Source organism: Balaenoptera ricei, chromosome 10, assembly GCF_028023285.1.
Source record: "Balaenoptera ricei isolate mBalRic1 chromosome 10, mBalRic1.hap2, whole genome shotgun sequence".
In the NCBI taxonomy this organism is placed as follows: domain Eukaryota; kingdom Metazoa; phylum Chordata; class Mammalia; order Artiodactyla; family Balaenopteridae; genus Balaenoptera; species Balaenoptera ricei.
The window spans coordinates 98,189,734-98,204,742 of record NC_082648.1 but is presented as its reverse complement, the minus strand read 5'-3'; the positions used below and the strand labels follow the sequence as shown (position 1 = coordinate 98,204,742).

The 15,009-nt window shown below is 38.7% G+C and overlaps 1 protein-coding gene and 1 pseudogene across 7 annotated transcripts in view; one reads left to right on the top strand and one right to left on the bottom strand.

Annotated features, from left to right (window-relative positions):
• TNRC6B (trinucleotide repeat containing adaptor 6B) overlaps nt 1-15,009 on the bottom strand; it is a 263,413-nt gene that overhangs the window by 153,731 nt on the left and 94,673 nt on the right. For all 7 annotated transcript variants that reach the window (XR_009505462.1, XM_059937015.1, XM_059937013.1 and 4 more), the window contains one exon: nt 10,824-10,891. Coding sequence is in view for 6 of the 7 variants with exons in the window: in XM_059937015.1 (XP_059792998.1) it covers nt 10,824-10,891 (68 nt within the window). In the remaining variant the exon portion in view is untranslated. The remainder of the gene's footprint in view (nt 1-10,823; nt 10,892-15,009) is intronic.
• LOC132372804 (U3 small nucleolar ribonucleoprotein protein IMP3-like) lies at nt 2,685-3,234 on the top strand (annotated as a pseudogene).

Here is a 15,009-nt window from a genome sequence, read left to right as displayed (position 1 = left end):
CAGAAAGAAGGGTCTCTTTGCCTGAACAAAGGCATGAGAGGGGGAAGGAAACGAGATATGCATGGAAGACCTTACTGAGAGACACTGGGCAGGAGCAGGAAGATCCTTTAAACAGTAGAGAAAATATGCATAAGTAGGCTAAAGGCATCTTATGGAGGCCCTTGGAAGCAAAGAAAGAGTTCAGACTTGCATAGAAAATCTTTTTTTTTTTTTTTTTTTTGTGCAAAATAATAATCTACTGGCTTACAGGTAGGGACACTTAAAGAGAAGAATCTGTTAAAGCTGGATCTGTTGGAATATATTTAAGAAAGTACTGAATATAAAGTCAAACGTGACAGGTTACCAATTCACTTTTCTTCTGCTAACAATAAATAAAATATTCTTAAGTTAGGATTTTTAGTTACCCCACTTCAGATTTTCAAAGTTAGTGTGCAGAACAGGGATTCTTAACAGTCTGTGGAAACTTACTGACATCTTCATTTATTCAGTATATATTTATTGACGTTTTCTGGTGCCAATGGCAGTGACCATGTTGGCAAAAGTTTCTGTTCTTGTAGAGCTGAAGACAGAGCAAAAAGCCTTAGCCTGACCTTTCACTGCCTGCCATCATGTTGTACCTCCTCTTTACTACAATCTCCCTCCCCCTCCACCCCGTACTTCTGCCAAAACCTCAGTTCACAGACTCCCAGTGGGAAAGGAAAGGCGCAGTGCTTAGGGCAGGACTTGTGTCCATACCCTCCAGTGAACATAAAATTTGGGAGAAATAAACACTACCTTCTCCTCATGACACCACTGGAAATTCTTGCAACTGAACATGCATTTCGTTATCTATATTTACATAATGCTATGTATTTCAAAACATTTTACAACTATACGATAACAGTAATGTCTCCAAAAAAGCAGCCTTAAAACAACAATTTCAAGGAACTGTGCAAATACATTTTACTACATTTTGCCTTTCAAGTAATATTTTTCCATGAAAGCATATTATTTGTCCATAAGTAAAATATAAGCTAAATAAATAAGACTTTTATTAAATTAACTGTAGTTTTCTGAGAGTCACATGAGCTACCCTATTCATTGTTGTTTAAAGTCACCACTTTAACCTGTAAGTGTAGCAGCAATCCACAGTCTAGTCATTTTCAATTATGAAACACAGGAAAAACCTCATAAAATAGAGTTTAGAACTTAAAGATATTTTCAAAGAATTAATTTTTTTAAGTGACTTCAATGTATATTAGAAAATTTATTAGCAACTGAAAGTTTCCCAAAGACCTAGTATAAAATGTTTATGGTTATACTAAAATTCCCAGCAGCAAAAATTCCATGAGCATAACTATCTATTGAACCTCTTTGTGGCATTTTCAAAATACTAATAAACTTGAAAATAACTCTCACTTCCTTTCTCCCAAAAACAATCTGAAAAGATAATATAGAAATCCAGGGACTTCCCTGGTGGTCCAGTGGTTAAGACTCGCACTCCCAATGCAGGGGGCCCGGGTTCCATCCCTGGTCAGGGAACTAGATCCCACATGTTGCAACTAAAGATCCCACACGCGGCAACTAAAAAAGATCCTGCATGCCACAACGAAGATCCCACGTGTTGCAACTAAGATCTGGTGCAGCCAAATAAATAAATATTAAAAAAAGAAATCCAACTATTTTCCTGATGTCCAGCTTACTGCTGTGTAGTAATGATTGAGTTTACAAAGCATTCAATTTGGTACTTCTTAAAAAGTTTATTTCAACATGTATATATTTTAATGGTCCAAAGGAAAAAAAAAGTTGGTGAAAATCTGATGGTAGAAAACAGAAAATAAAATGTTAAAAACAAACAAACCAAAAAACCCTTTCCTATGGCCAAATACCAAGGTTTGTGTTTTGAAGATAATGATCTATAAAATGAGTGATTTGGAAATACTTTCATTTTCTCTGTATTTAGGAAATGCTACAGAGCCTCGCAAAGCCTTTAAATAAGCACCAAAAGAATGGTTCCCAAAGAGTTTAGTGTTAAATTCGGTAGTCAAATATAAAACAAGGGCTATCAACTGTAGAGATTTAGAAAGAATAAACTTTTAAAAGTTGTACCACAGTGTAAGATGAATGTTAGGAAGAGAGAACTGTAGGTTCAGGAGTTAGAGTAGGAGCAGAAATAACGGTAAGGACTAACTATCAGAACTTACAAAAGGTCTGTATAATTAACAATTCAGAAAAATTAAAAGGGCATTTTATAACTAGACAATTTAAGTTGGGAAGAATGTAATTAGTAAGAAGAGAATTTAATCAAGACATTGTTGTTAAGACATTTAAAAAACAGCACCTCAAGCACAAAACCATATTACACCACACTGGGGTATAAAGGGTGGTGCTGACTCCCTAAATTACACTCTTCTCTCTGAATCAATATAAACCTGTCTTCAACACTTCGATTTCCTTACAGGTCTCCGATGCAAGAATAGATTCTCCCTTAGAAAGAGAAGTTAAAAAAGCACCCCAGGAGAGTAGAAATATAGAAAATGATATAATTAATTATATCAACAATCCCTAAAAGGGGGATACTGTCTATAAAATACATTATTAAATGAGATTTTTTTGGTTTTTAAAATTTTAATATGCTTTAAGACAACATATATAACAGATTATCATCTCAACATAAAACAATATAGAGCATCCGAGCCGCCACCATGGTGTGGAAGCTTAAATTCCGTAAGCAGAAGCTGCTGAAGCACATGGTCTTCCTGAACTGGGAGGCCACCGATCACAACCTGCAGGAGCTGCGCGTGTCGCGGTGTCATCGTTTGCAGCGGTACGAGGACGACACACGCTACAACCAGCTGAGCCTTGCTGAGCGCGCGAGCTGCGCCTGCGCGACTGGCCGAAGCGCTGCTGGACAAGTATGCTCTCGGCCTAGTGCCCACATGTGGATCACTGGAGCTCTGCGATTTCCTCAAGGCCTCGTCCTTCTGCCGCCGCAGCCTGCCCACTGTACTCCTTGAGCTGCGCCTGGCGCAGCACCTCCAGGCCGCCGTGGCATTCATGGGGCAGGGCCACGTGCACAAGCGGCCCGACGTGGTCACCGACCCCACCTTCCTTGTCACGTGCAGCATGTAGGACTTCGTCATCTGGGCTGACTCGTCCAAGATCAAGCGGCATGTGCTGGAGTACAATGAGGTGTGTGAAGGCTTCGATCAGGAAGCCTATCAGGTCTTGCCTCGCCAGGGCCGCATTTTATAGATGGGGAAGCTGAGAACGGATGCCTAAGATTCCATGAAGGCGTTCTCCCCAAGAGTATGGCAGTCAATCATCGGTTCTTAAGAACTTGGCTCCTCAGCTACAGGCCACGCACAGAGCCAAAGGGTATGCTCCTTTTCCACGAAATTTTCTTAGCCTTTGGACAGTTGATAATTAAATGACTGCCTTATGGGAAGCGGTTTTGTGCTGCACTGGGGAATTGTTAGATTTTTTTTTTTTTTTTGATGTGGACCATTTTTAGTCTTTATTGAACTTGTTACAATATTGCTTCTGTTTTATGTTTTGGTTTTTTGGCCAGAAGGCATGTGGACTCTTAGCTCCACGACCAGGGATGGAAGCCTCACTCCCTGCACTGGAAGGGGGAGTCTTACCACTGGACCCCCAGGGAAGTCCCAACTGTTGGATTCTTGTACCTGAAACACTGTAGTGTGAAAGCAAGGACTCTGGGGGGGTGCTCCCCCACCCTCAGCTTTCCCTTCATTTTCTTCCTCCGCCCCCCAGCTTTCCTTTCATTTTCTTGTAGACGGACAGTTTGGTTTAATTTATTTAACTCAAATTCTTGCTCCTGTTCGTGATTAAGCAGTTTACAGATGATGAAGAGTTTGGTCTCAAGTTTTCATAAAATGGATGAGGTTTTAATGTTCAGAGTCCTTTCTCTTATTTAAAGGAATGCTCTCCTAATGCCAACAAATGACCTAAATGCTTTTTAAGTGCAAAAAATAAATAAACAAACAATATAAAAGTTATTAATTTTACATTCTTTTTTTGTACTAAGTCTTTGAAATCCAGGCTATATTTTACATTTAAGGTACATTTCAATTTGGCTGCTATTTTTTTTTATTATGGTAAAAAACATTAAATTTTATATCTTAACTATTTTTAAGTATACAGTTCAGTGGTATTAAGTATAGTCACTTTGCTTTGCAACAGATCACTAGAATTTTCTCATCCTGAACTCTATACCTATTAAATACTAATTCTCTCTCCTCTCTCCCCATAGCCATTGGCAACCACCTTTCTACTTTGTATTTCTATGATTTTGACTACATTAGATACCTCATATGGGTGGAATAATACAGTATTTGTCCTTTGTGACTGGCTTATTTTGCTTAGCATAATGCCCTTGAGGATCATGCATGTTGTAGCACGTGACAAGACTTCCTTCTTTTTTAAGGCTTCATAATATTCCATGTATGTATATACCACATTTTCTTTATCTGTTCACCTGTTAATGGACATTTGGGTTGCTTACACCTCTTGGCTATTATGAATAATGCTGCAATAAATATGTGTGTGCAAATTATCTCTTTGAGATCCTGCTTTGAGAGAGTTTTTTTTTTTTTTTTTTTTAATTATTTATTTATTTTTGGCTGTGTTGGGTCTTCGTTTCTGTGCGAGGGCTTTCTCTAGTTGCGGCGAGCGGGGGCCACTCTTCATCGCGGTGCACGGGCCTCTCACTGTCGCGGCCTCTCTTGTTGCGGGGCACAGGCTCCAGACGCGCAGGCTCAGTAGTTGTGGCCCACGGACCTAGCTGCTCCGCGGCATGTGGGATCTTCCCAGACCAGGGCTCGAACCCACGTCCCCCGCATTGGCAGGCAGACTCTCAACCACTGCGCCACCAGGGAAGCCCCCGAGAGAGTTGTTTTTAATGATGACCTTTCATAAAATGAACCAAAAGAATTAAGAAAATTCAATCGATAAAAACTTACTAGAAAAATTGAATTATTTTAGTAGGTTAAAAGCAAATATCTTTTGAGAATATGAGTGAATTTCAGCATGATGTAAAGCTTAGATTTGTTTATAAGCTATATTAAAATTTTTTTTAAAGGAGGAAATGAAAAAGAGGCCAAACTCATCTTGTTAATATACCAAAACTGATATCTAACTTCAAAATAATTTACAAGATAGATGACCATATGTGCGTGGGTTTATCTAAAAAAAAAAAAATTACAAGAAATGATATGCCCACAAATAACTAGACCACCACTTGTATCATAAATAAAACCAAATCAAAATCCTGCCTGGGTAGAAACATTTTATCTGGAATGAGCTTTCAATAAGCATGATCAAACACAATCTATGAGCAAGTATCTGCTCATGTTGTGTTTTAAAAAGCTGTAATAGTTTTATATTTATCCCTGTGTCAAACACATCATGTGATTAATACTGTGTGAGTTTAGTGTAGTAATTATATATGGCAATAACCTTGGTTTGTCTGATTTGCTTCAATAGCTCATAAAGTGAATATCCTCAGAAAAATGATTATATTAGATACACTAATAGTAAATAAACCTCATTAAAAAGCAATAATATTGGGACAATATATACAGACAAATGTTTAAAGCTATACATTCTACTAAATCTTATTCACATGTACACCAGAAATCAGCACAACTGATCTAAATATTAACAATTTAGCACAAATATTTTTCAATATCAAAAGGCAATTATTTTTTCAAGAAGCTTTCTACATGCATAGCTACCTTAATCTACCTATTAATAGAACTTATTCCATTGAAATAAACATCACAGAAATAAAATAATTTTTTCAAGACTTCCAGAACCTATGGTAAAAATGTTAAATGAAGAAACAAGGAAAGTGGCACAGATCAGCTAACAGAAATAATTTTAGACCTAATCCTTACTAGAATTTGCTCTGTGACCTTGAGCGAGTTATATAATCCCTGTGCTCCACCTGCCTCCGTAAGTGAAAAAGGCTCTCCGTACAAGCTAATACCAATGAATGAGAGCCATTTTGGAAACCAATTCAGAAGAAAATTAAGTTAGATCTTTGCCTCATACCATACACAAAAATGAGTACCAGTTCAGTTAAAGGTATAAAAGTGAAAAATACAGCAGAAAAACTCAGGACATTTCATCATGTTAGGGTAGGAAAGACTTCTTTAGGAAAGCACAAAACATAGAAGCCATAAAGGCTGATTTTACTACATAAAAATGTAAATGGTTTATTAGTATGACAGATACCCCAATGTTAAAAGATAAGGCCTGGGAGAAAATATTCAGAACATCCCAAAAGACAAAGGTTAATATCTACACTTTGCAAAGGGCTCCTACAAAACTATCAAAACAATCCAAAAGAAAAATGGGAATCGTAGGTAAATAGGGTGGTAACACGAAATAAAAATCAATGGCCAATAAACGAACAAAAGACATTCCATCTTATTAGTAAGCATAAAAGTGCAAATTAAAACAATAAAATATTAGAGTGGCAAAAATTCAAAGATAAATAATTTTATTGTCATCAAAGGTGTGGAGGAGGGAGACGCAAGAGGGAAGAGATATGGGAACATATGTATATGTATAACTGATTCACTTTGTTATAAAGCAGAAACTAACACACCATTGTAAAGCAATTATACTCTAATAAAGATGTTAAAAAAAAAAAAAGAAATTATTTGATCAATACATTTTTTCACTCATCAAGGTAAACTCTAAAATCTGCTTCCCATGGGCCGAATGGGAATCCAACAATAAGAAAGAGAGTGTGAGTTTAACCTTGAGAAACTTAAAAGAATTTTATAATTGAGAACTGGATCTTGACATTTCTGAGGAAAATGACTGTGAGGAACACCTACCAATAGGGCGAATCAGAGAATGGATCTGAATGAATGGAAACATTGAATGGAGGTGTGGAATTCATAAACCTCAGCTAAAATTGGAGTCCCAACAGGCCTGTAGGGGTAGCTCTCAAACCCCCCCCACGCATCTTCAATCACTCTGAATAGGAAGAGATGTACACCTCCGTCTCCAGCAGGAAGATGCTGCTTACTTCACTACCCAGCCAGAAGAAGAAAAGTTCTCTTGCGGGACCACAGCCCAGCCAATCAGAGACTAGCAGTCCAACCAATGAGAAGCTTCCATACTTTGGATTCTCAGCTTCCTCCAATGGACTCTTTGGTTACTTCAGCCCCTCCCAACTCCCCCTTTTTTCCTTATAAAAACAAGTTCCCCTTCCTTGTCTCTGCCCTTGCCTATGCTCCGCCATATTTCACGTATCCCGGATTGCAGTTCTGGCTATTCTTGAATAAACTCGCGTTTGCTGGTTTAAAAAAAAAAAAAAAAAAGGTGTGGAGGAATGGGCACTCTCATTCACTGCTGATGGAAATGAACACTGGTATAGCTCTTTTGAAAGGTAATTTGATAGCAGCTACCTCCTTGTAAAAAAATAAACATGCCCATGAGCCAAACAGCTCCATGTCTAGACATCTATTCTACAGAAATACACCTGTGTATAAAGATATAAGAATAAGTATGTTCAATAAAGTATTATTTGTAATAATCAAAGAAGCGAAGGCCACCAAAATATTTATTAGAGAAGAATGACTATAGTACATCAGTTCAACAGAATGTTTTGCAGATGTTTAAAAGAATGAAATAGACTGCAAAAGATGTCAGATGAAACAAGCAAGTCTCAGAAGAATTATATTAGGAAAAAAATCTATTTAGTTGTTTTTTCTAAATATACAGAAAATGTTTAAGAAGATGAGGAAGGGAAGGAGGGTAAAAGAAGAGTCTCATTTTTACTTCTAAATCCACACTTACTATTTGAATGTTTTATGACAACCATGTATTACTTTTATAATTAAAAAAAAAAAGAATGGATGGGAATTTCATAAGTTATTCAGCAATGTGTCACTCACAGGATCTAGAATGTAGTATTCAGTTCCTAGATCCTACTACCCAGGATTCAATCATCCTTTGCTAACTGCAGTTCTGAGATACAAAAAATAAAAAATAAAAACTTTTTTCACTCTTTTTATTTCTGTTGCCTCAAACAAAAGAACACAGCACCTTTGCTCCCCACTCCCACAGAGGAGGTGGGCAGGTCTATCGGAGGAAGCCCCAGAGAGAAGATTCATTTCTGCTTTATCATTTCAATATATGATAGCAGACCAAGCCCAGAAAAAAACAAACAACTCCTTCCCACTAAAAAACAAAACAAAATAAAACAAGATTAATCTGTGAAAAGTCAGAGATTTGTGAAAACAAAACAATCAAGAGGAATGGTAAGGATACAACCCATGACGTTTCAAGTCTGCTGGGGCTGTTTTAAGTTCTCTAAAAGAAGTACAGTTTGTATAACATAAAACTTGTGGGAGAATCTATCCCAGCAATGTTTCCTGAATACCTAAAGAAGCTGATTCAGGATAGGGGTTACTGGAGCAGGTTTTTAAAGATAAAGACTGGTTTGTTTGGGAAATGGATACCCTTCAGAGAATAGAACCTTCATCTGTGTTTTAAAAATAGGCTTTATGCCATTTTCACTGTTTCCCCCAACTCACTCTTATCCATGAGACTTTGATCTTGACAGCTGCAATTTTGCTAGACACAATACTTTTCAGGAACATAGATCCCAAGGTTGGCAAAGAATTTGCATTCAAGAGATGTTATAAAACACTTTAAAGTCAGAAAGATCCAGTTCAAATCCTAACTTCCGTTTCAAGCTGCATTACCATGGGCAAGTTACCGACCCCAATACCTGAAGTGGAGACACTGTAAGGGTTGGAAATAACATACACAGCACCTTAAGCAAAGTTCTCAGTGCACAGAAAACCCTCGTCAAATGGGAGCTATGATTTTTATATTATAATACCTTTGACCTGAGTCTGGGAGGGGGGAGTGGATATGGGGGCAGGGCAACTGAAGTGTTCCTAGTTCCCTCTACTGGGACTAGTTGTTTGGCTTTCTATCTTGCTAAAGATGAATTGATTCCATCTGCCCATGCAGAATATAAGTGCATTTGACAGAATACAGCAAAGTTAGGATTTATATTGTAAGCTATTTTTAAAACTGCCTGGTTAGCAAATTAAACCAGCTGTGAAAATATCCTGGTTTCCATTCACAACAAATACAACACAAACATTCTCCTTTAATGAACCTGGCCTCAGGGCAGCATAGCATATTCTGCATAATTCATTCCTAAGGGTTTCAGAGACATAATTTTCATAAGACAGACCAAAACTAAATTATTTTCTAGGAAAAAAAAAAAAGATGAGAGAAAAGAGTTTCTCTCTACAGATTTTCTGTAAATTCCATGAATCACTCACTGTCCCATTCAACTTAGAAGACTACTGTCTGAATAAAAAATAGTTATGTCAGTACTTTAAGCCAGTCTTAACTGTTTTTCCTTTAAAAGGGCATATGAAACACCACTCTGCTCTGCAACATAATTTTTCAAGTTCTGTGACAGAGGGAGGAAAAAATCTACTCACTGCCACACAAAACCTACCTAGAGGACTCTCAATTTCAGATTTAAAACTTATCACTCCTTAAGAAGTTAGAGGAGGGGCTTCCCTGGTGGCGCAGTGGTTAAGAATCTGCCTGCCAATGCAGGGGACACGGGTTTGATCCCTGGCCCGGGAAGATCCCACGTGCCGCAGAGCAACTAAGCCCGTGTGCCACAACTACTGAGCCTGTGCTCTAGAGCCCGTGAGCCACAAGTACTGAGCCCACGTGCCACAACTACTGAAGCCCGCGCACCTAGAGCCTGTGCTCCACAACGAGAGAAGCCCACGCACTGCAACGAAGAGTAGCCGCCGGGCTTCCCTGGTGGTGCAGTGGTTAAGAGTCTGCCTGCCAATGCAGGGGACACGGGTTCGAGCCCTCGTCCGGGAAGATCCCACATGCCGCGGAGCAACTAAGCCTGTGCACCACAACTACTGAGCCTGCGCTCTAGAGCCCGGGAGCCACAACTACTGAGCCCATGTGCCACAACCACTGAAGCCTGCGCACCTAGAGCCTGTGCTCCGCAACAAGAGAAGCCACGACAATGAGAAGCCTGCGCACTGCAATGAAGAGTAGCCCCCGCTCACCGCAAGTAGAGAAAGCCTGTGCACAGCAGCGAAGATGCAACACAGCCATAAATAAAAAAAAAAAAAAAAAAAAAAAAAAAGCATAGGCCCTGCTCGCCACAACCAGAGAAAAGCCCACGCAGCAACGAAGACCCAACACAGCCAAAAATAAAATAAATAAAATACAAATAAATAAATTTATAAAAAAGAAAAAAAAGTTAGAGGAGACATCCTGAATTACTTAGAACGTTGGCTAAGTTATATTATTTATAATTCCTGTTCCTTTAGGGAAACAATTTGTTATTTAAACAAAGATCAGAAGTATAAGTAACTAATGGAATAGAATTTCAGGAAGTATTATTCAAATGAGTTCACACTTGGAATGCAGGGTAACAGTCTATTAATTAAGTTCACTTCATGAAGACATTGCTAAGAAAAGGATATACCATTTTACGCTGTCTTTGGAAATCAACCAGACTGAGTTAGTTCAGTTTGGAACATCCTAAGCCTTAAAGCCTTTGCTAAAGCGTGACATAAATTTTGATTAGTCAAGTGTGAAAAACTACAAAGCCAACTTTCTTGTCCCTCCAGTTAGTCTGTCTATAAATAGAAGCAATGCATTAACAGCCACCAAAGCAATTCGTGAGTTCCACAATGTGCCCAACATATACATCCCTTGCAAACATGCTCTCAGCATGTTTAACCAAAGTGTTTCTGAAGATCTGTAATAAGACCCTTTTTAAATAAACTGTAACTCACTGTTTGCTTTCTTCACCAGGAGGTGGAGTCTTGCCATGCCCTTCCATTACAAAATCCTCCTGTTCCACCTGCAAAGGCAAGTACCACAAGTCAGCAGTAGTCAGTAACTAAGATGCAATCACTCCAAAGTGCCAGGGCCTGTGCTTACAGAACCGCATGGCATTTCACTATACTGCCTAGGACAGAAGCCTCAGCCAGTGGTTTTCACTCTCCAGGTTTGCTTATGGCATCTCTGCTTGGGTGACCAGATTTGCAGAATAAAAAAGGAAGCATGCTGATTTGCAATTCGTAATTGTGACAAAAGATTAGCATCCAGAATATAATAAAGAATTGCTATGAATCAGTAAGAAGAAGACAACCTACCAGAAAAATTTACAAAATTATTGAGTAGGAATTTCACTGAGGGGGACGCATAAATGGCCCTAAACTTATGAAAAGATGTTCAATCTCCTGTCAATCAGGAAAATGCAAATTAAAACCACAAAGAGATATCATTTCACAACCACCAGGCTGGCTAAAATTAAAAAGTTGGGCAATACCAAGTGTTGACAAGGGTGCAGAGCAACAGCAGCTCTCATCCGTTCCCAGTGGGAGGGAAAATTGGTGCCACTACTTGTAATAAGTTTGCCCTTACCTAGTACACTTGACTATGTACTTACTGTACAAACCAGTGGTTGCACTTCTAGGTACATACCCTAGAGAAACTTCTGCACATATACAAAAATATTTTTTGGAGCATTATTTTTAACAGGAAAAAAAAATAAACATTCATCAACTATAAAGTAGATAAATAGGCTATGGTGTTTTAAGACAATAGAATATTATACTGCATGAAAATGAATGAACTACAGAAACACACCTCAACCTGGATGAGTTACAAAAACACAATACTAGGTGAAAGAAGCAAGTCACAAAAGAATACATACACAGTTTAAATCCATTAATATAAAATTCCAATATATACATTTTTAAGCCATATATGTGTATATATAGACATATATGTATATTTATGGTTTATAAAACTATAAAGAAAAGGGAATAACTATTACAAAACTTAAGCTAATTAGTATCTTAGGGAGTTGGGCAGGAGGGATTCGATCAGGAAGGGACACATGGTGGTTTCTGGGGTATGGTTAAATTCTATTTCTTGGCCTATGTAGTAGGTATATGGGCATTTATTTTATGATTATTCTTTTAACTGTATGTTTTTCTTTTCTCTTTTATATGTATGGTTTATTTCTCAATGCAAATTTTCAAAGGAAAAAGAAAGCATTTTACTATTCCAGATGGTTTACTGATCAATAAAGGAAGATAAGTACAGAGATAGAGCTACCTCCACAAACTGGGACTATCAGTCCTATGAAAACTTCCCCAAAAGGCATAATCTTAAAATATCAAACAGAAGTATTCAAGGAGATAGATATCAACAAATGTATTCAAGGATTATTCCCTACTTAGAAAAATACCGTCCATTTCTTATAGAACCTAGTAATCTGGAAGACAGACAACAGTAACATAGATACACACCATAATGAAACCCAAATAAAACAAAAGGCTTTCCAGCTCTGCAACCCTCTGCAGTCTTCATTTCTCAGAAATACTGGAGAAGATGGAATAGTATTAAGAGGCTACGTTTCAAAAAGAACAGAAAAATCGAGAGGTTTACTTTATTTCCATTAAAAGGAGAAACTGGAGGAAGTGTAAGCAAGAATAATAAAAGACACATACTGCATACTGTGAAATTCAAACCAGGTTTCGACTTTTATTCTTCTCTACGGACTTCCTGATTCTGCAGCCTACCAGATTTTGCCAAGGAGAGGGAGGATTCTTCCATCCTAAATTTACACAGTGATCTAAACCTCCAGAAGAAAAAACATGGTTATAATGTTGCAAAGGGAACTTTATGAGGAGCTGGAGATGATCTTGATCTGGGTTGTGGTTACAAGAAAGTACACATACGCGGAAAAAAAAAATCACTGAACTGTACATTTTATGCACTTAACTCTACAAATAAATGTTATGCTTTAATTAGAAAAAAAAAGATGACACATTGTTTAAATTTATTAAAGTTCCTTGTAATCATTTTCTCAAAGAATGACTATTCTCCCACTTATATATATTATGAAAATTTCTTGATTTTTGACCTTTAAAAATCCTCCCCAGTTAAAGAGCTCTACATTGTGGACTTAGCCTCTGCTTAGTAGTTTTTTTTAAAAAGGCTTATCTAGGGACTTCCCTGGTGGTGCAGTGGTTAAGAATCCACCTGCCAATGCAGGGGACATGGGTTCGATCCCTGGCCTGGGAAGATCCCACATGCCGCAGAGCAACTAAGCCCGTGCGCCACAACTACTGAGCCTGCGCTCTAGAGCCCACAAGCCACAGCTACTGAGCCCGCGTGCCACAATTACTGAAGCCCACGTGCCTAGAGCCCGTGCTCCACAACAAGAGAAGCCACCGCAATGAGAAGCCCGTGCACCGCAACGAAGAGTAGCCTCTGCTTGCCGCAACCAGAGAAAGCTTGCGCATAGCAACAAAGACCCATTGCAGCCGAAAATAAATAAATAAATAAATTTATTTTTAAAAAGTCTTATCTATAACCATTTCTAATTAGCACAATAATGAAAAGAAATAATAATCAAAAAGCCCACAGCTTGGGACTTCCCTGGTGGCTCAGTGGTTAATAATCCGCCTGCCAATACAGGGGACATGGGTTCGAGCCCTGGTCTGGGAAGATCCCACATGCTGTGGAGCAACTAAGCCCATGCGCCATAACTACTGAAGCCCGCGCGCCTAGAGCCTGTGCTCCGCAACAAGAGAAGCCAGCGCAATGAGAAGCCCGTGCACCACAACAAAGAGTAGCCCCCGTTCGCCGCAACTAGAGAAAGCCCGTGTGCAGCAACGAAGACCCAATGCAGCCAAAAATTAAAACAAAACAAAACCCCATAGCTTCAACAACCTCCCCTATACTGGCTTTCGAATCTTTAACTGCAGCCCTCATATTTTGCATATTTGGGTCTCTACTTGGATGGCCCAATAGGTCCAAAATGAAACATCATCTTTGGCCTTAAATTTCCACTCCTTTTTATATCCCCTATCTCTGTAAATGGTGCCATCTTCACCAAGATCCTTAAACAGGAAACCTACAGTCAAGGTTATAGGTTCTCCACCTTCCTTCCTTAACCCCACATCCTATTAATCACCAAGTACAGTGGCTTCTACCTCTAAACAGCTCTCATACCCATTATCCCTTCTTTATCCTCTTTAACTGCCATAGTTAAAGCCAGATTCTCTAAATCTCACTGCTACAAAAACCTTCTCACTAGCCTTTGTGCTTCTGGGTCCCATCTCATTTCAATCCATCCTCCAAACCACTTCCATCAAATGGACTTTGTGAAATGCGAACATGATCACATCACTCTCCTTGAAATTCTTCAGTGGCACTCTATCACCTGGTCTTGAGGGATAAAATTTCAGTTCATTTGCCTAAGTGATCTTTATTATCACCCCTGCCTCACTCACCCCTTCTGAACCCCTGGTGGAGCACACACCAACTCTTCACCCCTCTGTGCCTTTACATATAATGTCCCTTCTTGCCTAGAAGCCCTGGTCTTCTGCCTTACATATACTTCATATTTCTGCTCATTCTTTTAAGTATTAATTAAAATGCTTTTCCCCAGAAGATACTACCTCCTTCACCAGGGTTCATACCTTTTCTCACTCTTCATCATCTCAGAAGGCAATAAAAACGGTCCAGAAAGATCACTGCTCCTTATTGCCACTTCCTGTTTTTCTCAAGTCCACTTCCAGTCCCTTCGCATCTTAATTTCTTTTTTCTACAAATGTCTTGAACACTTTGAACTTAATTTGATGATCCCCACCACTCCTCCCCCTTGACCTCATTTTCAGGAGCTTCAGTACTTTTATTCATAAAACTTACACCATATCCTCACCTTTCTCCCATTACCATTCATTCATTCAACAAATTATTTATTGGGTACATACTACATGCTAGGTGCTGTGCTGAGGTAATGGGGAAGAAGACAGTCTTTGCCCCCCAGAAAACTTACGGATTGGTGGGAAAGACAAACAAAAACTAGTCAATTAAAATACAGTGTGAGAATGCAACGAAACAAGGAAGGAAGGGCACTTAACTCAGTTTAAAGGCATCAGATACTCTAGACCCATC